Here is a 27,491-nt window from a genome sequence, read left to right as displayed (position 1 = left end):
TTCCTGTTTCCTCTTTAGGCTAGCACTTATCTTGTGTCTGTGCTCTTTGGGTTACACCCATTTGTTTTCGACCACGCAGAAGGAACGTTTTTTTTTCTTACCTCATTGACAATGAGCGCTTAACCTTGGTGTTAGACAGAAATGCTACAATTACTTTGAGGGCTAGCCTCAGTTCGGAGTGTTTATGGAATCGGACTACAGACACTTTGACTATGGCATCTTCTGTCTGGGTTTGAATAGCTTATTGTGTGTGTGTGTCCTCACCTGTGCCGAGTACTTGGCGCGCAGGCGGCCCGCCTCGCAACCCTTGTCACACACTCGGAGCTGCCGGGCCTGCTCCAGCTCCCTCTTCAGACGCATACGCGACTCATTAGCCTCCTTCATCTTCTTCTCGCTCTCGGCGCGCAGGCGCTCAATCTCCTTCCTCAGGTTCCGCTTGGCCTCCGTGGCCTCCCTGAGCTTCTCTTTCTTAGCCACCCGCAGGAACTCCAACTCCTATGGGACAAAGTTGGCGTAAACATTAGGATGAGCTAACTAGCAGTAGCATTACTGAGTTACCATTAGCGTGTACAGGTTAGCAAAAGCTAATTAGCATTAGCCTACAGAGGAAAGCATTAAATGTAGTCAGGGACGCTAAACCAAACAACAAGCTAGCTGTTGACATTGCGCCTGAGGAAACCCTGTTCAACTTTGAATCCTCTGAAACTCATAGCGAACTCCTGGAAAATAGATAAAGAGATAGCGTTAAATTATTTTTTTTAAGTTATGAAAGCTCATCCAAACTAACAATGCAAGTTTAATGTAACATTAAGTCTGTTGAAAAAGTTCTACTGCACAATGTACTGTGTTATAATACATACAGTTGAAGTCGGAAGTTTACATACACTTAGGTTGGTGTCATTAAAACATGTTTTTCAACCATTCCACACATTTCTTGTTAACAAATTCTAGTTTTGTGGTCGGTTGATGTCGGTTAGGACATCTACTTTGTGCATGACACAAGTCATTTTTCCAACAATTGTTTACAGGCAGATTATTTCACTTATAATTCACTGTATCACAATTCCAGTGGATCAGAAGTTTACATACACTAAGTTGACTGTGCTTTTAAATAGCTTGGAAAATTCCAGAAAATGATGTCATGGCTTTAGAAGCTTCTGATAGGCTAATTGATATCATTTGAATCAATTGGAGGTGTACCTGTGGATGTATTTAAAGGCCTACCCTCAAACTCAGTGTCTCTTTGCTTGACATCATGGGAAAATCAAAATAAATTAGCCAAGACCTCAGAAAATAAATTGTACACCTTCACAAGTCTGGTTCATCCTTGGGAGCAATTTCCAAACGCCTGAAGGTACCACGTTCATCTGTACAAACAATAGCACGCAAGTATAAACACCAAGGGAACACGCAGCCGTCATACCGCTCAGGAAGGAGACACGTTCTGTCTCCTAGAGATGAACGTACTTTGGTGCGAAAAGTGCAAATCAATCCCAGAACAAAAGCAAAGGACCTTGTAAAGATGCTGGAGGAAACAGGTACAAAAGTATCTATATCCACAGTGAAACAAGTCATATAATCGACATAACCTGAAAGGCTGCTCAGCAAGGAAGAAGACACTGCTCCAAAACCGCCAGAAAAAAGCCAGACTACGGTTTGCAACTGCACATGGGGACAAAGATTATTCTTTTTGGAGAAATATCATTTGGTCTGATGAAACAAAAATTGAACTGTTTGGCAATTATGACCATCGTTATGTTTGGAGGAAAAAGGGGGACGCTTGCAAGCCGAAGAACACCATCCCAACCGTGAAGCACGGGGGTGGCAGCATCATGTTGTGGGGGTGCTTTGCTGCAGGAGGGGCTGGTGCACTTCACAAAATAGATGGCATCATGAGGATGGAAAATTATGTGCATATATTGAAGCAAGATCTCAAGACATCAGTCAGGAAGTTAAAGCTTGGTCGCAAATGGGTCTTCCAAATGGACAATGACCCCAAGCATACTTCCAAAGTTGTGGCAAAATGGCTTATGGACAACAAAGTCAAGGTATTGGAGTGGCCATCACAAAGCCCTGACCTCAAGCCTATAGAAAATCAAATCAAATCAAATCTTTATTTGTCACGTGCGCCGAATACAACAGATGTAGACCTTACAGTGAAATGCTTACTTACAGGCTCTAACCAATAGTGCAAAAAAGGTCATAGGTGAACAATAGGTAGGTAAAGAAATAAAACAACAGTAAAAAGACAGGCTATATACAGTAGCGAGGCTACATACAGACACCGGTTAGTCAGGCTGATTGAGGTAGTATGTACATGTAGATATGGTTAAAGTGACTATGCATATATGATGAACAGAGAGTAGCAGTAGCGTAAAGAAGGGTTGGCGGGTGGTGGGTGGCGGGACACAATGCAGATAGCCTGGTTAGCCAATGTGTGGGAGCACTGGTTGGTCGGCCCAATTGAGGTAGTATGTACATGAATGTATAGTTATAGTGACTATGCATATACTATAAACAGAGAGTAGCAGCAGCGTAAAAAAAGGGGTTGGGGGGGCACACAATGCAAATAGTGCGGGTAGCCATTTGATTACCTGTTCAGGAGTCTTATGGCTTGGGGGTACAAACAGTTGAGAAGCCTTTTTGTCCTAGGTCCTGGATGGCAGGCAGCTTAGCCCCAGTGATGTACTGGGCCATACGCACTACCCTCTGTAGTGCCTTGCGGTCAGAGGCCGAGCAATTGCAGTACCAGGCAGTGATGCAACCAGTCAGGATGCTCTCGATGTTGCAGCTGTAGAACCTTTTGAGGATCTCAGGACCCATGCCAAATCTTTTTAGTTTCCTGAGGGGGAATAGGCTTTGCTGTGCCCTCTTCACGACTGTATTGGTGTGCTTGGACCATTCTAGTTTGTTGTTGATGTAGACACCAAGGAACTTGAAGCTCTCAACCTGCTTTGTGCTTAGTGATAAGCTTTGAGGGTACTATGGTGTTGAACGCTGAGCTGTAGTCAATGAATAGCATTCTCACATAAGTGTTCCTTTTGTCCAGGTGGGAAAGGGCAGTGTGGAGTGCAATAGAGATTGCATCATCTGTGGATCTGTTTGGGCGGTATGCAAATTGGAGTGGGTCTAGAGTTTCTGGGATAATGGTGTTGATGTGAGCCATTACCAACCTTTCAAAGCACTTCATGGCTATGGACGTGAGTGCTACGGGTCTGTAGTCATTTAGACAGGATACCTTAGTGTTCTTGGGCACAGGGACTATGGTGGTCTGCTTGAAACATGTTGGTATTACAGACTCAATCAGGGACATGTTGAAAATGTCAGTGAAGACACCTGCCAGTTGGTCAGCACATGCCCGGAGCACACGTCCTGGTAATCCGTCTGGCCCTGCAGCATTGTTTAAGTTGACCTGTTTAAAGCTCTTACTCACGTCGGCTACGAAGAGCGTGATCACACAGTCGTCCGGAACAGCTGATGCTCTCATGCATGCCTCAGTGTTGCTTGCCTCGAAGCGAGCATTAGAAGTGATTTAGCTCGTCTGGTAGGCTCGTGTCACTGGGCAGCTCGCGGGTGTGCTTCCCTTTGTAGTCTGTAATAGTTTGCAAGCCTTGCCACATAAGACGAGCGTCGGAGCCGGTATAGTATGATTCAATCTTAGCCCTGTATTGACGCTTTGCCTGTTTGATGGTCCGTCGCAGGGCATAGCAGGATTTCTTGTAAGCTTCCAGGTTAGAGTCCCGCACCTTGAAAGCGGCAGCTCTACCCTTTAGCTCAGTGCGAATGTTGCCTGTAATCCATGGCTTCTGGTTGGGGTATGTACGTACAGTCACTTTGCGGACGACGTCCTCGATGCACTTATTGCTAAAGCCAGTGACTGATGTGGTGTACTCCTCAATGCCATCGGAAGAATCCCGGGAACATGTTTCAGTCTGTGATAGCAAAACTGCTTCATCTGACCACTTTTTTATAGACTGAGTCACTGGTGCTTCCTGCTTTAATTTTTGCTTGTAAGCAGGAATCAGGAGGATAGAGTTGTGGTCGGATTTACCAAATGGAGGGCGAGGGAGAGGTTTGTACACATCTCTTTGTGTGGAGTACAGGTGATCTATGATTTTTTTCCCCTCTGGTTGCACATTTAACATGTTGATGGAAATTTGATCGAACTGATTTAAGTTTCCCTGCATTAAACTCTCCGGCCACTAGGAGCGCCGCCTCTGGGTGAGTGGTTTCCTGTTTGCTTATTTCCTTATACAGCTGACTGAGTGCGGTCTTAGTGCCAGCATCTGTCTGTGGTGGTAAATAAACAGCCACAAAAAGTATAGCTGAAAACTCTCTAGGCAAGTAGTGTGGCCTGAAATTTATCACAATATACTCTACTTCAGGCGAGCAAAATCTATTGACTTCCTTAGATTTCGTGCACCAGCTGTTGTTTACAAATATGCACAGACCGCCCCCCCCTGTGCTGTTCGTTTGTGGGAAGAACTGAAAAAACGTGTGCGAGCAAGGAGGCCTACAAACCTGACTCGGTTACACCAGCTCTGTCAGGAGGAATGGGCCAAAATCCACCCAACTTATTGTGGGAAGCTTGTGGAAGGCTACCCGAAACGTTTGACCCAAGTTAAACAATTTAAAGGCAATGCTACCAAATACTAATTGAGTGTAAATAAAGTTCTGATGAAAGAAATAAAAGCTGAAATAAATCATTCTCTCTACTATTATTCTGACATTTCACATTCTTAAAATAAAGTGGTGATCCTAACTGACCTAAGACAGGGAATTTTTACTTGGATTAAACGTCAGGAATTGTGAAAAACTGAGTTGAAATGTATTTGGCTAAGGTGTACGTAAACGTCCGACTTCAACTGTAATTGAACAAGTCAAGTGGTTTCAGTCAAGGGATGCAAAGCTAACAATGTGTAGGCTAGCTACTGATACATTCATAGGAAGGTCACCAAATAGAGCTTTCCTCCATATACTGTACATGTACCTAGAATTCCTATTTCAATACGCCACAGACCACAGTGTTTACTATAGGGATGGGTGAAGTCCTCTGAGTGAAGGGTTAAGGAGATGAGAGGGCAAACAGATGTGAGGTTTCCTTCCTCTTTGAAACTGAGAGACTAAGAGATTCCTCTCTCTTTGTGTGTGTATGTGTGTGTGTGTACATAGAAACACCCTTCTCATGGGAACCTAACTGACAGGACAAGCATGTCTGTCGTCAAGCTTTGTTAGCTGTTTCGTAAAAGTATGATAAAAAAGGACAGGAAAAAAAATCCCCCGTTCTACTTGCTCAATTTACAAAATGTCCTATTTGGTAAATTAAGTGGAACTTTTGAATAATGTTCCATCTCGGAGGATGCACGTTGTGTACCTTCACACACACACACACACACACACACAGACACACACACACACACACACACACACACACACACACACACACACACACACACACACACACACACACACACACACACACACACACACAGTTGTCGTTGGTTTAAGAAATAGTTTCTTTCCAATACCAAAATATAAAAAGAAGTCTGCTCCGACTGCTTTTGTAGCAACATCCGTTTAAAATGTTTTTGCCAAGTCATGGTGTAAGCCGCCAGTCATCTGAGTTCTTAACATTTTGCCCTCTGTCTGGCACTTAAGAGTTTGAGGAAACTAAGACAAACTGGCATAAGAATAGGGCTAAAACCTAGACATTAGCCCTGGGAGTTGTCAGATCTTAGCCAAGGTTCCCCATCACACAGGGATAGTTCATCAACCTGTCTCTGCAATTCTATATATTTTATAAATATTTATGGATATTTGATTAAATATACACTGGGTGTACAAAACATCAGGAACACCTGCTCTTTCCATGACATAGACTGGCCAGGTGAATCCAGGTGAAAGTTATGATCTCACTTGTTAAATCCACTTCAAACAGTGTAGATGAAGGGGAGGAGACAGGTTAAAGGAGGAATTTTAAGTAATTTAACAATTGAGACATGGATTGTGTATGTGTGACATTCAGAGGGTGAATGGTCAAGACAAAAGATTTAAGTGCCTTTGAACGGGGTATGGTAGTAGGTGACAGGTGCACAGGTTTGAGTGTGTCAAGAACTGCAATGTTGCTGGGTGTATCAAGAATGGTCCACCACCCAAAGGACATCCAGCCGACTTGACACAACTGTGGGAAGCATTGGAGTCAACACGGGCCAGCATCCCTGTGGAATGCTTTCGACACCTTGTAGTCCAAGCCCCGACGAATTGAGGCTATTCTGAGGTCAAAAGGGGGAGGGGGGGGGTGCAACTCAATATTAGGAAGGCTTTCCTAATGTTTAGTATACTCAGGGTACATGAATTGGGATATAGGATAGTTGATTGATGGGTCTCTGTACCTGTTGGAGGCTGCGTTTGGCCTGCAGGGCTGAGCCAAGCTTTTCCTCCTGCTTCACCCTCATCTTGACGATCTCATGCAGGAACTTCTCCTTAGACTCCTTGGAGTCCAGCCCGCTGTCCAGTGTGTGCCTCAGGGTCTCCAGCTCCGACTCAAGACCCCCGGCCCCGGGGACATCAGGGGCCAACACCACTGCCACTGCTGCTGCTGCTACCCCAGTAAGAGGGCCACCCTCTGGGGTCAATACAGCCGACGTCAATGTACACACTGGGCCCTGTGCGCCAGGCGAGCTCAGGTCCTTAGCCGAGCTGGAGGAGGTGAAGGATGGGGAGGAGAGGGAGGAAAGGGACGAAGTGACTGGGGAAAGAGAGGATAGAGAGAGAGTAATGTTAAGTTTTGAGTCAGAGAAAGAGGTTTCCGGCCGTTGACAACCTTAATCTTTCACGTCAAACATGACATGTTTCTGGGATACTCACATTCCTCTCGGCTCTCCACCTCAATCTCAACTTCTGAGTCCTCCTGGAGTGGGGGCTTGCTGGCTGCTGCTGATGGGGGGCAGAGGGGCTCGGGGCCTGGGTGCGGGAGCTCCACGGTGGCCATCCTCTTCCGGGGCCTGGGGATGGCCCCTTCTCCTGGGGCCTCCCTGGCGCTGGGTTGGAAGGTGCTGGGCACGGACGGGGACAGTGGCCCCGCCTTTGCCAGGGGGAGGGGCGTGAGGGCAACGTTTGGGGCCACGGCACTCTCCATCGTCTTGAAGTTGTAGAAGCTAAGAGGGAGAGACGGAAAGAGAGAGGAGGATGTGAGAGGTGGTTGGTTTTTCGGTGTCTGTGGTTGGACTACAGGGAAAGAATCTCGAATGTTGCGGATGCTTTGACAATGAGCTAACAATGAGCATGCGTGACACTTTATTTCACAATCCAAAATGGGTTCAACAGCCACACGTAATAGTCTGTTAGATATTCACTCCTACTAAGTGAAAAATTGAATAGATTAAGTGTGTGTGCCTGTGCACATGTGTGAATGTAATGTGTGTATTATGTGCTTATGTGATTCACTCCGAGTGGGTGCACACGGTTGAGTGTGTGTGAGTGGTGCCGTGTGGGAGGCGGCAGTACAGTCAGCACTAACCCCCTGACCTCAGCCCACCCAGACAAGCCGGTGGGCCCTCCTGATCGTGAGGCATGCCGGGAGGGAGCAACTCCGTGACATAGGAATGAGCACAAAATTCCCATCCAAAATGGCTGCCGTGGTTGTGCTCTCAAAACAACCAAACTGTTGCTGCTTTTAAACAGTGGGGGGTTTTTCATTGTTTTAGAGCAGGGGTGTTGAACTCATTTTGTCCCGGGGGGAGCATTCGGTCTTCACCGAAGTCCGGAGGGACTCTCTGAAAAGTGGTTATATTTCCTTGCCGTCGAAACTTGCAAAAAAATAGTCTCTCTATCCATGTGTTTTATTTAATTTTTTTTGCTCCCTGACTGTCAATAAATAAACTGTATGAATGTAGGTCCATTGACTCTGCACAGTGATTATTAGCGAGCTGGGCAGTGCTGGAGCTGGACAGTGTGAATATTGGTCCATAATCATTTCTTCACAGTTTCGATTTGGTTGTAGTGATTTTAAAGTATATTGAGTCATTTTAAAGTATTTTTACTCTAACCACCCACGGGCTGGATTGGACACCCTCGCGATGTTTGATACCCCTGTTTTAGAGGCTTGGATGATTGACGTGTGTTTAAAGCATGGACTTGTACTATGTCGACATGCGTGTTTCTTCAGGGTAGTGTGCTGTTGTTTGTTATTGTGCGTATGTTGAGCTCACCTGTCTCTCAGTGTAGCCAGAGGGCGGTTGGGCGTCTCTTTGTCCCCAGCCGAGAGGTTAGGGGACCAGGGCCTGAAAGCTGACGGTCTCTGTCTGGGCTGGATGCAGTTGAGCCCCGTATTGTCTGAAGCCGAGAGGGATCTTAACCAATCGGGTTGCTTCTCTTTCTCAGCGGACAGGGGCAGCGATGGGAAGTCTTCATGTTTAGACTTCTTGGCTGGGATGGGATCTGATGCCTGGAGAGAGAAAAGAAGGGAGAGAAGAGTAAATGGCATGTAAGACAAATTGTAGGGCAATTTTAGAAGTACAAGGTCAAATCTATGTTCTATTCAGAGACCGGACGTTTCCTTTGTCCAGCGGATGGCAATTTGAGCCGCACGGCCCGCTTGGCATCCTCAATACCAGTCTCTAATGCCAGTGAACTGAAAATGCATCCAGAGGTGTAAGATGGCTCTAGCCTGTGTGTGTGTGCGTGTGTATTTGCTATAGTTGGAAGTGCTTGAGGGTTATTATAGTGTTAGACAACACAAGACGGAAGCCTCAACTCTCCCACTCGAGCTTGCAAGCCCTTCTTAACCAGCTGGTATATTGACATATGACACACGTATAAGTTATATAGAGACTGTTTGACTGAGGTTGAGCTTGTTTTGGTCAAACAACTATCAACAGTGACAGCTTTTGAGCAGTGTTGCAATAATGTTGACACTAGGATAGGCTATATTGCTTCAAACACTTAGAGTACACACACACGCGCTCACACTCACACACAGTCTGCACACGCCAGTACTCCAGACAATTGTACTACAGTGTATTTCAGCAGAGGTGAGACGTCTCTCTCTATCCCTTTCTCTCTCTTTCTCCCTCTCTCTCTCTCTCTCTTTCTGTCTCTGAGCTGAGGGAGTCTTTAAAAAGCAGACAAGGGCAGGTCTGTGTTCCGGACTGCCATGACCTCAGCCTCTCCAAGCTGTGGCTGTCACTAGCCTCCCCCGACCCCCCCCTTCCCTCGCAGCCCTCCTCACTGCAAGTCTCTGTCTCTCCTCTTCTTCCTTTTCTCATTCTCTCGAGCCAATAAACGTAATGCCGTGTATCCTTTACTACTATCTTACTTGTCATTCACCGAGAGTGAATGACAACAGAGCATCTGGAAATGATATATAAATGTGTAATAGCTATATAATTCCAATCCCTCATCATTAGCATCATAACACAAACCTAATGTCACAATTGCTGAGTGTAATATATTGTTGTACACAAGAACAACATTGGAGAGCCCAAATCTAGCATTCGTTATATCACACATGTGATGTTCGGCCACAGACAGACAATAGCCTATCATTACAAAATTGACTCAAATGATTGAGAACGTGGAAATAGGAACTAGGACATCGGAAGGAAAGACACTTTGGAATATTGGGACGTGGCCAATGTCTCTGAGAGGAGCAGATGTCTTGCTTCCGTCTACCTGACCACCCAACCAGGGCTCTGCACGTGTGTGTGTGTGTGTGTGTGTGTGTGTGTGTGTGTGTGTGTGTGTGTGTGTGTGTGTGTGTGTGTGTGTGTGTGTGTGTGTGTGTGTGTGTGTGTGGGTGTGTGTGTGTGTGTGTGTGTGTGTACTCGGGACGCTTGCCAAGGTCTTCCAGCCCAAACAGGAAATGCTGGGAGCAGTGCTTTGTGGGAGGAAGTGAAATCTGAAGGACGGGCCGAGGTGAATCGTAACAATCCTGTCTCCCAACGTATTGTCTCACACACACCCCAACACTAACTGTGTGTGTGTCTGTGCGTGCGGTGTGTCCTACACAAGGTGGGACACATCTACTTTTATTAGAAAGCCAACAGCCCTATGCTGATAAGCCACTGCATTGCAACAGGATTGAGAGAGAGAGAGAGAGAGAGAGAGAGAGAGAGAGAGAGAGAGAGAGAGAGAGAGAGAGAGAGAGAGAGAGAGAGAGAGAGAGAGAGAGAGAGAGAGAGAGAGAGAGAGAGAGAGAGAGAGAGAGAGAGAGAGAGAGAGAGAGAGAGAGAGAGAGAGAGAGAGAGAGAGAGAGAGAGAGAGAGAGAGAGAGAATCTCCTGGCATGGGCTGCAAATGTGGGGCAAGAGTACATGCTTGTATAGCAAGAGTGAGGTGGAAGAAAGGGAGGGGCAAGGCTTGTTTTTATGATCCTGTCTGGATTACAAAGCATAGACAGGATGTCACACTCGAATATAAGGCCTTTGATTAGCCAAGTTGTGTGAGAGACATGCCCAGACGAGTGTCGGCTCACTGAAAATACCCGCTTTTGAAATCTCACACCTCGGCGGAGTCATAGTATCTGCACCCCCACTGCCTAGGAATAGCCCAGGGTTGAGAGAGTGACAAAGCCTTTTCTCATGAGGGCTGGCTGGGTGGATGGAGGTAAGGAGGGAGAAAATAGAGAGAGAGAGAAGATAGAGAGAGTAGCGGGTAATGCTCAGCTGCCAGGAAGCCCTCCGGATGAGTGTGTGGCATGCATGTCTGCCAGTGTGTGTGTGTCTGTGCTCGTGTGTGTGTCTGCTCATGTGGGTGGGGCACGTCACACTCTGTCAGTCACGCTCAGTCAAGGTCTATGTGCCCTGTATGAAACTCTTCAAGTTCTTCTGTCTGCTAGCTACCACAGTGTGGTACACCAATGTAGCGTCCAGCTCAGTACAGTCAAACACTCATGCTATGGCTAGCTAGCGCTGAGGCTAACACTAGAGCAGACGAGGAAGCAAAGGTCAGCTCTGGCCACACAGGCAGGGGGCTCTTACTCAGTCGCTGAGGACAACTCCATGTCTGAGCCCTCAATGTTACACATCCAATGAGGGGGAAGTTCACTGAGTGGTTTTAGATGTTACAGAGCCAATCAAATTCCTAGTAAGTTAGAGAATTGCTTTATTCTGGGGGGAAAATGTGACTTGGCAATTTTGATGGGAGGATAATTGTCGGATCTAGAAAGGCTTGAAAGAAAATCCTCCTCGCCGAAAAAGCCCAGGCTTTGTGGTACAGTGGATAGACGGTCTGTTTTCTCAAGAGGTAGAACTGACACTCCCATGACACAATCTGTCATTTTCATTGCTCTCTCCCTCAGTCTCTGTCTCTCATTGTCCCTGCCTCCCTCTGTCTGTTTGTCTGTCTCAATTCAACACTGCATTTCTTGTGACACAGATTACAGGATGTCCTCTCCAAACAAGCAGAATTCCATTCAACAAAAGCAAGCGAGCAAAACGAAGCTAGAATGAAGAAAAAAAAGTCCCGACAACACAGGGAGGTAAACAAACAAACTGTCGGGGGTGAACAGTCAACCGTATCTCAACCCAATTTAAAAGGTCAATCTCAAGATCAAAATGAAACAAAATTGCTGCAACTCTCGGACATTGCGGTTCAATGTCATACTCTGGTCTTATTCTGGTCAGGTTTCAACTATACTACATCTTGGTTGTCTAGGCAAACCCTGACCGTGACATTGACCGCGTGAATGAGGTCACTTCCTGTTTGGCCTGACGACCTCACTTCCACGTTGAGTTCGCGGCCTGAGTGTGAAACCTTGTCAACAGTGTCAGTGACGTGGTTGTGTCAGAGAGAAGAATGGCCCGTGGCGCTAGATTATGTGCATGTGGCACCAAACATGTTGTGTTAGCTAGTGCAAAGCTAACATCCTCTCAGACTACGGGGAAATTAATGTCTCTAACTATCGAGTCCCACCCTGCCTGTGACCTGTCTTTGACCTCCTTGCTGGAGGGGCCACACTGTGACTGCAGGAAGGGAGGGCCTTCCTGGAAATTAGCCTAGCACCTTGTCTAGTGTTCGCTGCTAGCTCGAAAAAGGACATGAAGCGAGAGATGTCTCACTGCGCCTTAACCGCAGAAACCTAAAGTCTACATCTGCTGGCAAACAAACAGGTGTCAGACAACACGTTTCTGTGAAAAGTGTGATTAAAACACACACACACACCTGTGTCTCTGTACTCGGTGAGGTAAATAACTATAAACAGGTTTTTGAGTTACAGCAACACAACTCAACACTGCAGACTAGGCTCAATTTCATCTTAAGTGTCTACTCTATACTATAATTATTTAAATATCTAAGTACGGTGCAACTGGATATGTGCATTTTGGAGATTCTACTTTTCTTCGCTTTGCTGACTAAACTTGAAAGTACCTCATTTAGTATTCACTTTGATATACCGAGGAACACTTTCTCTGTGCTCAGCAGTTAAGTGAGTATGTTTAGTCCTTCTAGTTGGGCTGCTGTATAGAGAGGGTGTATTCAGTTGTTGATTGAATATCCCTGTTCTTAAGGCAGTCGTGTTCAAAATATACAGCCAGGGATTTACTGACACCTGTTTCTGTGTGCGTACGTGCATGTGTGGGCGCGTGTGTGTGTACTAGTAGCAGCAAGGGGTGAGACGAGAGGCAGATGTTCAGGTAGCTGACTTCTGTAGCGAGAGAGGGGCCAGCATCTGTACTACCTTTACATACACACAAACACCCTCATCTAGCAACACCATCTCTTTTCATGTCTCCCTAATACAAGAACAAAAACAGCCCAATTCCACAACTTAACCTTAACCTGCAACTTCAACCTCCAACGATCCTAGCCATCCCTTATCAAATCAAATCAAATTTGATAGGTCGCATACACATATTTAGCAGATGTTATTGCGGGTGTAGCGAAATGCTTGTGTTCCTAGCTCCAACAGTGCAGTAATTTCTAACAATACACAACAATACACACACATTTTTAAGTAAAATAATGGAACATATAAATACCATGTAAGTCCAAAGTTAAGACTTTGCTCCTGACAGCATTCTCTCAGTCTCCACATGTCCATTTGGAAGGACAATGTTGATAACTTTCAGAAAATACAGACTACAGAACATAGTTGTCTTTTTTTTTTTATATGGCTGATGCACTTTGGGCTTTCCCAGAACAGAATGCGGTCTGGTGTTGTTCCTCCTCGACTGAGGTTTCCACTTCCAGGAAGAGTCCATAGGGACAGACATAACAGACCCTGATACGTGGTTGTGCTCGGCTCGGCTACATTAGGCTAGGCTAGAGGCTAGGGCCACCACAAAAAGGGGAGAACAGGCTAGCCAGCCGCAGCTAAATTAGGCCCAGGTCCCAAGGGGACAGGAGTCTCACACACCCTAGCCACATCAGAGAGAGAGAAGGGGAGGAGGAGCGAGAAGGTGTCTGGGCAGATGGAAAGAGAGGGAGGGAGCGAAAGGGGAGAAGGGGAAGACTGAAGTAAAAGAAAAATCACCACTGCATGGCGAGGGATCATATTTATGCAGACTACAGAAACTCTCCCTTAAATACAAATATATGAGAGAAGCAAGAGAGAGGGAGAATGCGAGCAGGAGAGCAGTTAATGACTTTCCTTGTTCCACAGGCCTCCCATCCTGCCTGAAAGTAACTGTCCAGTGAAAATCTCACTTTTAAAAGTTAACATGCTGTTAACTCATAACTAAATAATGCAGATTTTTTTGTGCTCCGATTACACGCAAGCGCCTAGTTCAGCAGTTTAAACATGATGACTTCAGCCTTATGTGAAAAACCTTACTAGCTAGCTAACGAGCTTTCCTCTTTTGTTAGTTAGCAATCTAGCCAACGTTAGCTCTCATTTGACTGATATAACGTTACGTTAGCTAGCTAGCTAACTACCTAGCTAATCAAAACCACATTCATTGGCTAGCTACCTTTATTTGCCTGTCCGTTAGCTAGCTAGCTTTCAGTTGACTGGTGTTAGCTAGATACAGCGGCTGGCTAACTGCTGGGCTTTGTACAAGCAAGCTAACGTTAGCTAGGTAGCGTTAGCTAGTTAGCCACGTAGCTAACTAGCTAATCAAAATATCTGTTTGCATTTATTGATTAACCTCAGCTTAAATACCACCATATAGCTAGCTATATAGAGTAGCCTAGGTTTATTAGCATACACTTCAAATGACTGGCAGCAATACTCTTGAGTTTTGGCTAAAAAAATATGTTAGCATTGTCAGAATTTCTACAAAAAAGTATCACATCAATGTTTCTTAGCGGATTATTAAATTATCAATTTAATAACAACTGTTGCACCTACAAACTTAATTAATCCGTTTTTAAGTCCAACGGTAACTTTATGGATGCTATAGTCTCGTTTGATTTCAACGTCAAGAATTTGAGCTAGGTACTATAGGCGCAAGAAATACTCAACTGTTAACGTTAACCACCCTGTTAAAAAATCTGGTATGTGGATTTTTGGTAATGGCCAGACGGATCATGACGAGAGGCGGGGAGTGTGTTGTGTACCTCCAATCAAGTTGATTTGCGAATTTTCATCGAGATTGGTGTCATATTGGCTTATTTATAACCAGAACAGTGTTGACTCATCCTATACTCATATGTGGCCAAAGCATACATTAAGAAAATAACTAAACAAAAATAAACACTTTATCTGAAAAACGTTTATCTGAAACAGGCCGTTTAAAAAATGCTTGCCATTTCCTCATAGAGGATTGACGTCATCCACCTGAGGAGGATGAGCTGTCCACTCAGCAGTCTACTTGAACTAATATTTTTAATGACCAGTATACACCATTCTGTTGTTGGGGTACGCCCACACCATTCCAACACAGAAAATCTGCTTTTTAACGCATATTGTAATTAATTGTACGCCATATTTCATAGAAATCTGGAAACACTGGAAAGTTACTTGAAGGCCTAGCAGAGAGCAGTGAACACACACTCTCTGACACACACACACACAGACCTGGCGCAGCGCCAGTGCTTCAGAATAGTCTAAACCAGGTCGGAGAGTGAGAGAAAGAGGGAGAGCGAGAGAGGGAAATTGAGGGGGGGGCTCCATTTCCTATGGCCAAATTTGCTTTGGCAACTGTTTCCGTGGGAATAGTGCGAGACTGGTTCCCCTAAGCCAGAGAGGGATCGGCTCCACTGGAGGAAGGGTTGAAGCATGGGGGGTGGCCATGGTAAGCAAATACAGCTGGACTTTTCCATCCATATCTATATCCCCCCGTGCCAAAGCAAAACATGAGCCGGTCTGTCTGCTAGATGAAGCTAGCTAGCTGATTGTGGAGGGATCAAATGCTAGCCAAATGCTAACATGACACTTTGGACGGCTGTGCATAGCTATACACAACGACATGTCCACATTGTGACGTGACGTGTTATAACCCTACACCAACTGGCCATAAAATGGCTTATGAACATGCCAAGCTATGAAGCATGGAATGATGTCTGACTTATGTGAAGGCTTCAAAGCCAGCTTTGTCACCTTATGTGTCTCAACACCAGTGGGTAGTGGGCAATTAAGAAGAGTATTGGAAGACTCAAATATCACAACTAAATATTTGTTGCTTTTGACTTCTTTGGTCCCTGGCCAAGTAAGATGGGCCAAAGAGCAAAGTGTCCATTTTCACATAGGCACATGATGCTAGAAAATAATCCAATGTCTGCCTTACTATCCAAACAAGTAATGTTTTATAGCCATCTAAAAGCAAGATAATTCAATTGACTATATTTTTAAAAGTTGTTCTAATCCCTGCCACACACTAATGGACAGTTTTATCGATCTGCCTCTGTGTGTGTGTGTGTGTGTGTGTGTGTGTGTGTGTGTGTGTGTGTGTGTGTGTGTGTGTGTGTGTGTGTGTGTGTGTGTGTGTGTGTGTGTGTGTGTGTGTGTGTGTGTGTGTGTGTGCATAACTCCTTCTTCCTGGCCATGAATGGAGAATAATTGTAGTCCCCATCTTAATGATAACATGACTGACCATCAAGTAACAGAACACAACTCATGGATAATCAAACATGGTCATGTGGCCATGCCGTCTCACCATATCACAGTGCCGTACTGCTCATAGCTATTGGGTGCTGTTGAGGCAATAGCTAGCCTCGAGAGAAGAAACAACATTTCTCAAAGGAATGCCGGCCAATTTAGGTGGGGCTTCATTGCCGTGGGTTATGACGGGGCTTTACAGTCCACTCCAGATAGTTTATTTGGTGTCAGAAGGCCTCCCCTTCATATGGAATATTCTGAGTGGGAATGGCAGAAGAGAACAAAAATGCCAGCCTTTACAGCCTCGTAAAGGCTTGCTCTGGTTAGGGAAAGGCTGAGAGGAGGAGAGACAGAAAGACAGAGGGACGGAGGAGAGGAATCCACTGAGGAAAACTATGGCCCGTTTTCACAGGAGCAGATGTGGACAACAAGGCGAGGGGAACGGTGTGTGTGTTGGGGGCGGGGTGGGTGTACAGTTGAGCCTAGTGTGTGTGTGACAGCGCACCCCCGTTTCTATTTTTTTTACATTTATTTAACCTTTATTTATCTATGCAAGTTCTTATTTCACAATGACGGCCTACCCCGGTCAAAACCTCCCCTAACCCGGACGATGCTAGGCCAATTGTGCTCCGCCCTATGGGACTCCCGATCACGGCCGATTGTGATACAGCCCAGGATCGAACCAGGGCCTGTAGTGACGCCTCTAGCACTGAGATGCAGTGCCCTCGGGAGCCGGTTGAGGTTGTATGTGAAAGGGTTAAGCCGCATGGCTGAGTGAATACATCAATTGCAGCGAGGGGTGTGTGGGCATTGCATGCTCCAGCTGGCACGGAGGCACACACACACCGCCAGTTTGATTTCCAAGTATTACTTACGGGGGGCAGTGGAACACCAGCAGGTACAGTATTTTTGGGTGCTCAGGCTACTGCTGCACATGCCTCGACATGTGACGCCCTAAACCTACCACACACAGACAATCCCCAGAAATCAGTGTGCAAGCTCTTAGACACACACACACAGGCATGTTTACACACCTATGCCAAATTTCACACACACACACACACACACACACACACACACACACACACACACACACACACACACACACACACACACACACACACACACACACACACACACACACAAGCTGTGCCACACAAAAAAAGCAAACATGCCCACACCCACACTTCAAAGAGCTGCAGTGCGGGGTTAAGTTGTGGAGACAAGCCTTACCCCATAACAATAAATCACAGATCTGAGCACCTAAAACAAACTCCCAACTGTTCCCAACTGCACTTCTATAGACACCCCAAACAAAACACACCATGCGGTGCCCTGCACTCACATAGATAACGTTAGGCCCCCTCTCAATACTTGAAAACCTTGTTGTAACTGCTTTAAATTATTGAACAGAGCTGCATTGACAACAGCTGAGCAACAAGCTGCCTTTCTCTATGTGTGTGTGTGTGTGTCTGTCTGTGTGTTTGTGTGGTCCACTAAGGCCCAGGCATGGGGCCTTAGTCAGGCTAGTTGTGAGGCAACACAGGCTAGAAGTCACAATCCCCCCTTCCCTGTCTATAAGGCTAAAGCCCTTCCCTGGAGCCTGCCAATACCAGGGATAAGGACAGACGACCAATTACAATCTTAACCTCGATCGCCCGCACCCAAAGCTGCTTTGCTGCTCTCTCTCTCTCTCTCTCTCTCTCTCTCTCTCTCTCTCTCTCTCTCTCTCTCTCTCTCTCTCTCTCTCTCTCTCTCTCTCTCTCTCTCTCTCTCTCTCTCTCTCTCTCTCTCTCTCTCTCTCTCTCTCTCTCTCTCTCTCTCTCTCTCTCTCTCTCTCTCTCTCTCTCTCTCTCTCTCTCTCTCTCTCTCTCTCTCTCTCTCTCTACCAATCTACCAATCTACCAATCTACCAATCTACCAATCTACCAAAGGGGGGAGCCGCCACACACAGAACCAGGAAGAGGAGACGTCGACTCACTCTAGAGGGTGGTGGCCATTATAGAAATAGAAGCAATAGAACAGAAGTAGTTCTGAAATGTAGGATCTGGATTGTTCTCTTTTTCGACAGCCACTGTGGCTGCCTGTCCGTATAGCCTATCGCCTGAGCTACGTTTCAATATTCACACTGGCATACCACTTGGAATGTAGTCCTTTGCTTCAATGCAAGTGGTATGCTGGTATGAATTTGGGATTCTGTGCCTATAGGGGCTGACTAAACTTGGTAGCTTGATTGTTTCCATTAGCTTCTGTATGGAATTCGGCGTAAGGAAAGAGGACCTTGAAGCAATCACTTATAGATGGAGTGGTTTGTTGATGAAAGAGGTGGATATTGTGCCACGTGAATAGGAGTCAATGGAACTCGAGACACTGAGGATAATGAAAGGTATGAAAATGGTAAAAGGTGTGAATAGAATGAAGGGTGAGTATTCTAGGGTTCTCAAGTCATCGTACTCCACATCGAAGTAGCACTCGAGACCGATCCATGGCATGTATAAGGGGACTATTCATGTCAATATCAAGGTCCACAAGGAAGCTGGAGAAATTAATGTATTTGTTTAAAATGTATGGGGGTCTGTGTGTGTATAAGTAGTTTGTTTATGTGAACGTGAGTGTGTGTATGTAGGGGCCAATGTGCTAGAGGATACCATGTAAAAGGTAGTTGTTTACCAACTGTTAAACTGCTGTCACTGTGATGCCATTCCAGAGTGTGTGACACTAGACAAGACTGGGAGGCTAGCCCATATTGAGTAGAGAGCAGGTCAAAGAGCAGGAACCCTTACTCCCCTCTGCCTGCAGCAGCTGTAGTCTGAGCTGGAGAAATCTGATTATTGCCACCTGGCATTGTCTGCCGTGTGTGTGTGTGTGTGTGTGTGTGTGTGTGTGTGTGTGTGTGTGTGTGTGTGTGTGTGTGTGTGTGTGTGTGTGTGTGTGTGTGTGTGTGTGTGTGTGTGTGTGTGTGTGTGTGTGTGTGTGTGTGTGCGTCTGTGTGTTGGACTGACTCAGATTTCCGGAGCTATGTCAGCGCCGGCCCTCATTTTCATAAGAAAATCCTATAAATCCTCTCTCTACCTCCTTCTCCATAGCAACCCGGGGAGACACTCCGGTTAAGCGGCTCCATCTCAGCCGGGCGCCCCCGTCCTCTTCATCTTTTTAAATTCTAATTGAGGACTCTTTTCAGAATGGAGCTTTTGTGGCTTTTATGGGTCACCAAAGTCCCAGGCTCCCGTTTTTCCTACAGTTTTTCCGGTTCTTTCCGACGGATGTTGAGATAAAACAGGGGGCTGGATGTGGGATGTGGCGGGATTAGGCTCTTCAGGGATTGACCCCAGCCGAGCTGTCTGCTCAATCCTCTTGATTAAAAACCGGGGAACGTGTGATACGACAAACGGGTCTCGTTCGCGGTTTCCCGCCGGGCGCAACTAAGGTTAGGGCCTTAGACAATCCTGAAAGAAAACATCCAAAACACGTGTGTGTGTGTGTGTGTGTGTGGGTTGGGGTGGGGTGGGGGGAAGCAATGCTTCACAGTCCTCACACACACAACTGCATAAGCCCTGAACCATCTGAGACAGCAAGTTTTTCAGATCTCTAACACGCCAGAGAACACATTTGTCCTAGAAGAGAGAAGGGGGGTCACTCTCCTTCCCTTTCCTCTTCTTCCTTCCTACTGGGCACGGTAGGTTAGCCATTTTACAAACCGATTCAAGTCAGCCGTGGTGGTTGACGTATGGCAGCGAGCGAGCGCGACTCCCAATGCCGATTTTGGACACCCAGACTCCTTGAGACACAGCCACTCCTGTGGAGCGTACAAAAGGCGGACTGTGTTCACTGATGGACGTGTTTGTTGTAGTTGGGCATTCAGTGGGCCGCTCGGGGCTACGGTAATGAGCTCGCAGACACGCAGGTCAGTAGATGGACCACGCTGAGTACATCATCACCGGCGCAGGAGAAACAAGTTCTAATACATAGTAGGACTAGGGTGGAGGACTCCATTATATAGAGAGGGACAAAACGAGGAAGGCGGAGGGGGAAGGCTGAGTCTGGATAAAATGAACGGAGCATGCTGTGTTGAATCCCATAGTGACTGCAATGTATGATTGTGCAGGAGAACAAGTGGGAGATGCAAAGAATATGCTGTCAGAAAAGGTTTGGGGAAAATGACAGGGCCTTTGTGGGGAAAACGTTGACAATGTGACGCGTGCTTTCAGAGATAATCCGGATATCATGTCCATCCACTTCAATTACAATTAGAGATTTGGATTGTAGAAAATGGCACATTGTAATTCGGATGTCATATCCTGTATGTAAAGTAGCCAATGTATTGCTGCTGTTCAGTTTAGCAGTTCACTGGTTATACACTCGCCTCCATAGAGCCAGCTTTTCCGCTTCCCTTCCCATTTAGACTGCAAGACAGTCAATAGTGGAACAGCTGCAGCCGCCCCTAGTCCTCCCCTCTCTTACCCAGAACAAACCCGCCTAGAACAGGCAATCATATGTCAGTACTATAGCATTAGCACAAATTCCAACACTTTAAATGCAACGAGAGTGTTTGTCCACAACTGTCATGACAAAACACTCAATGTGATGGCCAGCCAGCTGTTTTCCATACCCTCCGACAGTCAAACACTATGGAAATGATGCGATGGGCAACTTTTGCATATAGTGGCCAGCTCCTGCGGCGCGAGGGTGGGTGGGGGGGGGGGGGGGGGGGGGGGCGAGACATTTACGGTTGAGCCACTGGCATTTTGACAGTGGCTGCCATCTCATTTGCAAACCACTAGAAAGCGGGAGTGGCTGAAGCTGCCAATCCCAATCGGGAAATAGGCCCAGCCGAGAGACGTCGGGTCACATCGTCGGGGGATACGGCATGGTGGTCTGAGGAGCATGCAATGCATGGCCAACAAAGTTTCTCCATTGACGCCAATGGCTCAGCTTAACAACTCCCCCAAGAAGACAGCCTAGCCTAGCGGTGTCTTCCAACCTGCACTAACTGTGACAACGATGAGGTTATTTTTGGAAAACCACAAAAATGTCCAAGCCAACCGTCACAACTGTCAAGTACTGCACAGCACCGAGTTGACGCCACACCAAGACACTGACATTCCAGCCTTGGCTGAGGGGGAAGAAAATGTCAGCTTCTGTGCATTTATCTGCCGCAAAGTCGCATTTCAATGTCTGCAGCAGCTTGTCTTGCTAGTCAGTGGCTTGACTCGAAGTCAAGGCTGTTCTGTGAGTGAGGCATGGTGGTCCGGGGGTTGTTACAGCTCCAACGTTGGTGTGATGGAATGTTTCTGACAGCTTTCAGACACAAGCTCACTAATGACGCTCTGCATGCCCGATGGGCAATTTGGGTTTTTTCCCCCTTCTCTCGCTCCCTTCCCAATCAATGTACCATACAATTTAACCAGCCATGCAAACAAGCAGCAGAATGCCAGCTCATGAGCTCATCCAAGGTAAATACTATTGGGGAGATGTGTGTCCAAGTTAGAACTGTGTCTACGCTAATACTCTTTAAATAAGGCTTTGGTCGTAACCAAGTCTATTGGAAAATATTGACACTTAATTCATGTCTATAAAAAGTCTGTCTGGGATATTTCCTAGGTCTAAACTATCAAAGCAACCTTTTAACTATAGTATATGTGTCAAATCTTTGTTACCAAACAGTGTTATCGGTTCGTTCTTTTCTGTGTCTAGCTAACAATGTTAGATATTAGACGTTTACATCTAGAAACTAAAATGACATCTATACTAATTTACCAGTCTACTGTCTGTCAAATCCTTGTTATGTCTACACTGTAGCCTATTGTAGGTCGAAGTTCCACCAGCCAGTAGTGGGAGGGAGAGCAGCGGACGTGAGGGACAAACCAATGGGCAGCACCATCAGGGGGGAGGTAGGGTTATTGTTAATCAATGATCAGCCAATTAATTTCCATTGATACCATCAGCCTAATGACACGGTGTAATAAAATTATAATCCGGACTTTAGCTTGTACAGATGCAAAGTTTGGTAACAGAATGACGGCACAAACATCACAAACCATCATTCTGTTACCAAACTTTGCATCTGCACTGTTCTTTAAGTAAATGTGTTTTTGTAAAATATTCAGTGGAAATTGTTAAAAGTAGTCATTGTGCATAGAGTTGTATGGTTTGTTTAACTTTGCAATGATTGTGTTTTGTTTGACGTACATTTTAAAGTCAAAAATCGGAGTCTCTGCGTTATTCTGCTACCGTGTAATTGCCATAAGGCTACAAAGTTGTTTGTGTTATTGGTTAAACAGTCGCTGAGATTATATTTGGTTATCTTTTATTTTATTTAACCTTTATTTAACTAGGCAAGTCAGTTTAAGAATAAATTCTTATTTTACATTGACTGCCTACCCCGGCGAAACCCTCCCCTCACCCGGACAATGCTGGACCGATTGTGCACTGCCCCGTGGGATTCCCAATAACAGCCAGTTGTGATACAGCCCGGGATTGAACCAGGGTCTGTAGTGACGCCTCTTGCACTGAGATGCAGTGCCTTAGAACGCTGCGCCACTCAGGAGCCCTTATCGATGCAATAGACTGCTTATTTGATTGAAGCATGGTCTATAGATCAGATGAAGATCATCACAACACTGCCCCCACCCCAACGTACGGAATAATACGTTGCACCAAAAAATTGGAGCGGAGAAAATCTGCGTAGCAAGTGCCATAGCCAGGCCTACATGCTACAAAGAGCCAGCCATTTTGTGACAAAAAAGCGACATGCACATAATGCGCTATGCTCAGAATCGCTACATTGCGTGAAGTCTTCCGAGGCTCTAAGCCAGCCGTGGGGAGGGACGACAGTCAGTCAGTGGCCCACATTCCCACTGTACTGGGGGAATGGGATCCATGTTTCGATGATCTGTTCAGCCCTTTGAGAACCACAGACATCTGACACGACAACCAGTCAACTGAGACAAACTATCAAAAACCAGAGGTGACGCACTTAGGTCAAACCACAAATAAACATAATTGGATAGCGGATCACGGCCGGGCTATGTGCGAGTGAGAAAAGACAAAGTCATTTATCGGAAATATTGTTCGGGTTTTAGATTGTGGCGGGGCCAAACATTCCTGGAGTCGAGGGTTCCCGTTTGGCTGTTGTTGACGTAGAGAATTAAATGTGGGTCAGCCCATTGTGAGGCCAGCTGTCAAGGCCTAGTTACCCATGGTCCATCGGTCCGGCTCATTAAAATGCCCCCACACCCCTCCCTTCAGCCCAGCCAGAGAACACATCAACTCAGCCCTGTCTGGGTCCAGGTGTCACACAGACAATTGCAGATGCCTAAAATACCTCACGTGAACAGTTAAGCCCCCCCCTGTCACTCCCCTGAGCCTAGTAAGTGCTTCCTCTCTGCTTGCCATGCACCCTTAGTCCATACGCTATCAGACAGACAGACAGGCAGGCAGGCAGAGGAGTAGAAATAAATACTGCCTACTGCCAAGCTCTATGCCCTACTTCCCCCCCACACCCACATACACACCCATGTGCCAGCCCCTCCAGTGCGGTGCCAAGCTCCCTCTATGTTGCCAGCCATTATAGAGGACAGGGCGATGCCACAGGAGCCAGTGTCACTCATGTGAAATCTATATCTGTAAATCAATTCTGTCTGGCGGCGAGCGTGTGCACTGACGACAGATCTGAAAGCTGACGTCTTTGAAGATAGGTTTAGTCTCGGGCACTTGGGAGACACGAGCCAGAGTACTATCAATCGAGGTGGCGTCGTAATAGGGTTCCACATAGTTCACATACATAGTAGATCAACGGGCTCCAGCTCCCTTGTGACTTGCCACGTCTGTATGACAGAGGGAGAGAATATCTTCCAATAACTTTTCATAGATACCACAGCTACCTGTAAAATCCTAATTTGGAACCTTTGCCACACACATAAAAAAAACAGGATCCACTCAGCGTAGTCTGTCAGAACTGAGGAAACAGGTGGCGGATTGATGAGAAGAAATTAAAAGAAGTAGTAAAGAAGTGTATGTTGGAATGAAAGGGGTGGGGGAAATTTTAAGAGATAGTGAGTGGGGGGCGGCAAATACTGAGCCATCCCATCAAAGTCCTGCTACAGGGGCAGGAACAGGGGCAGGGCGTGAAGTTGGGGTCGCATTGTTTCGCCTGGCAGGAGGATAGTTGTGTCTGTTGCAGGAGTTCACCCAGAGGTGAGCGAGAAGACTGGTGCTGTAAACAAGTCTGAAGTTTATAGCCACTTTTGGGTTTGTTGTTCCTTCAGCCCATTCTACCCCACTGCTCTCGGGGGGGGGGCCACAAAGCAACGATGGCGGCAAGAAAAGCAAGGGCAGGCCGTAAAAGAAGAGTAAAAACAGCCATGTGGTAGCTCAGGGGACCAACTGGCCCGTTAAGACTGGGGTCAACTAAAGAGCAGCTTCAGGTCAAGCCCCCATGTCCTTCATTCCCTTCCTCGGTCAGGTCAGCCCAGGAGCCATCTCGTTTTACCTTAGCCCTGAGAGAGAGAGAGAGAGAGAGAGAGAAAAAGGCCGGCACTCTCTTTTCCTCACCGGAATCTGTTTTAATTAAAAAGGATTGGTTTTATGTGACTGCCCGAGGGGAGATGTGTTTACTGCAAACATGTTCAGAAACGAGGGAGAGACTGGAGGAGGGAGGGAGGCAAGAAAGGGGAGGAGGCTATGGGAGGGTGAAGTATATGGGTATTCTTTCTTAGTAGCTCACAGCTACGGGGCAAAGCCCTACTTTATTGCAGGCGATGAAAGCTAAATGAATAGGTGGTTTGGAGGTCGAGTGAGAAGCAGATTAATGGACCTGGCTGGGACTACTTTTCATCAGTTTTGTGCCACTGCAAATCACAGTGAAAAACCCTGTGTGACTGTTTCGTTCAGGCCCTTGTCTCCAGACTGGAACAGTTGGATCCTTCACTGTCTCGTCAATCAGGATTTGTTTGGTAGGATGTGTTAAACACCACTTCCTTCGCCAGCAACACACATCTCCATGGGAACCGTATCCTCCATAAACACCAGTGCTGAAACAGTATTTTTACATCTACGTCATTTAGCAGATGCTCTTATCCAGAGCGACTTACAGTATTTTCATACTCTTTTGTACTAGTCCCTAGTGGGAATTGAACCCACAACCCTGGTGTTGCATGCTCTAACAACTGAGCCACACGAAACTACAACTGACAGACGCTGGTGTTAATGGATATTTTATGGCGTCAACCTCGGGGACCACTGTCACACACAGAGATGGAGATTGATGTCACCAATAAGCTATTCTGTTCAATTAAATATGTTAATTATCTCAATGTAAATGTATAACGTTCCTTCAACAGCGACGTAATGTATTATTTTGATGTATCTATTTATATTTAAAAATTGAATCACAAATTCTGGATCATCCTCCATCAATTCCAGTATTTGTTCAAGCCCAGATATGTCTAGGCGATGAGGTAGGTTGCTTGGACTGTGTGACGTAAGAATAGCAGACACATTCCTTGGTCATGGAAGATGTTGCGAGCCAAAGGGCCAACAGAACAGGACTCTGCACCATAGCAACGAGTAAACCCAACAGTTGCGGAGAAAGGCTAGACTAAACTGTTGACGCTCTCTGACTCAAACCAGAACAAGCCCTTTGATCCCTTGACCAGACATAACACATACACACAAGCATGCAGTCACACACACACACGTGCATGAGCGCATACACACACACACACACAGGCATGCAGACACACAAACACACTCACACACAGCCTTTCTTCCCACAGCCTGTACAGGCGGCATTGTGACCTGCCAAAAACCAGGGTACATGATGTTGTTGTTAAGTTGGTCAAGGTGACATCTGTTGGGCAAGGGATTTGACCAGACGGTGTGTGTGTGTGTGTGTGTGTGTGTGTGTGTGTGTGTGTGTGTGTGTGTGTGTGTGTGTGTGTGTGTGTGTGTGTGTGTGTGTGTGTGTGTGTGTGTTAGCAGGGCAGGGGTGTGTGGGAGTGGGTGGCTGAGAGAAAACCCACCCGGCGTGACTGGAAGGACACAGATAGTCACCTCTCCAGTCTACCGTCACAATTGGCGAGGGGGCTTTGTGTGTGTGTGTGTGTGTGTGTGTGTGTGTGTGTTGGCACAGCGTGTGGGAGCAGCGGCTCAGTTCCCTTACTGCAGGTGAGCTGCATACCAGAGCCTAGGCACAGCTAGACAGATAACAGGCAAGCAGGTATGGGCACGATCCGCACACACACACACGCGCACAACACACACAAACACTTATTGAGGAAAAACGTAACGCAGCTGTGTATGTGAGAAATACACAAATGAGAAAACAAAAGATCTCTAATTTATCCCCAAAATTCTTAAAACAAACACACACCAATCAAGAAAATGGAAGAGTGGTAGCAGCCATGCACTCTACTCTGACCTTTCACTCACTTCAATTTGTTAAATAAAACGCACCCCGTCAATCTACTGTCTGACAACACTAATATACCTCATCTCTCATTCATTCTCTCTCTCTCTCTCTCTCTCTCTCTCTCACACACACACACACACACACACACACACACACACACACACACACACACACACACACACACACACACACACACACACAACACACACACACACACACACACACACACACACACACACACACAAACTAATGCATCTCATCTTTCATTCATGGAGGGGGAAAAGCATGAAAAAGCCACAATTCTGTTCATACTAAAATGTCTGATAAGCACTCCTATGCAACATCATAGGTTAGGGCCAGTACAGATTTAGAATGACAAAGGTCATGAGAAAATGTAACAATGACGATCATATTCAAATGCACAGAGGTCTTCTGGTGGTGCATTCCAGCTTGGCTTTGCTTGAGTTGTTTTCTCCACACCAAATATTTGAGGTGATCTTTTCCAGCATAAACATGACTCCTCCTTACGCCTGCCAGATCTGGATAGGTATTTTACATATCAGCTACCCACTTCATATGTTACAGCAATCTGTCAGTCTCTGACACAATCAATGAAATGGCACGCAACCATTGGTTGATGCATGCAACGTCTGAGTAGGGGAACGCGACCGGAGTCTGCTGAGTGAGACAGCAGCCATTTTGTTTCCATCAGACTCCATTTTTCATCCACTGTCTGAGGGAGGCTGTTACTCCTCATTCACTCACTCCAGTCTCTCTCTCTCTACGCCCTGCAAATTCTTGGATCGAGTTTCTTCGCTTTTTTTCTTTTCAACATGTGTTTTTTTTTATTCCTTGTACTCTTCGGAGTCTGGCATGGCCTGTGTTATTCACCATAGAAACCGACATAACAGGCCAATACACAGCCAAGCTCAAGCTCTGCAAACAGTACCAAATAAAAATCTATCATTCAGTTGCTCTGTGCGTATGGGAATTCCCCCCACCCCCACACACACACAGCAACTCATGCCATAGTTTAGAGCTGGGAGGTTTGGTAGGTGATTTAACAAAGACGTAAGCTCATCACCGGGGGGGGGGGGGGGGG

The 27,491-nt window shown here is 46.3% G+C and overlaps 1 protein-coding gene across 1 annotated transcript in view; it reads right to left on the bottom strand.

The window, feature by feature from the left end:
* Positions 1–27,491, bottom strand: part of skia (v-ski avian sarcoma viral oncogene homolog a) — a 77,145-nt gene that overhangs the window by 4,326 nt on the left and 45,328 nt on the right. The window contains exons 2-5 of the mRNA XM_039010400.1: positions 8,211–8,446; positions 6,868–7,157; positions 6,393–6,748; positions 265–495 (exon numbers count right to left, since the gene is read on the bottom strand). Of these exons, the coding sequence (XP_038866328.1) occupies positions 265–495; positions 6,393–6,748; positions 6,868–7,157; positions 8,211–8,446 (1,113 nt within the window). The remainder of the gene's footprint in view (positions 1–264; positions 496–6,392; positions 6,749–6,867; positions 7,158–8,210; positions 8,447–27,491) is intronic.

The sequence above is a fragment of the Salvelinus namaycush genome, chromosome 16, assembly GCF_016432855.1.
Source record: "Salvelinus namaycush isolate Seneca chromosome 16, SaNama_1.0, whole genome shotgun sequence".
NCBI classification, from domain to species: Eukaryota; Metazoa; Chordata; class Actinopteri; order Salmoniformes; family Salmonidae; genus Salvelinus; species Salvelinus namaycush.
This window is presented reverse-complemented; position numbering and strand designations above follow the sequence as displayed.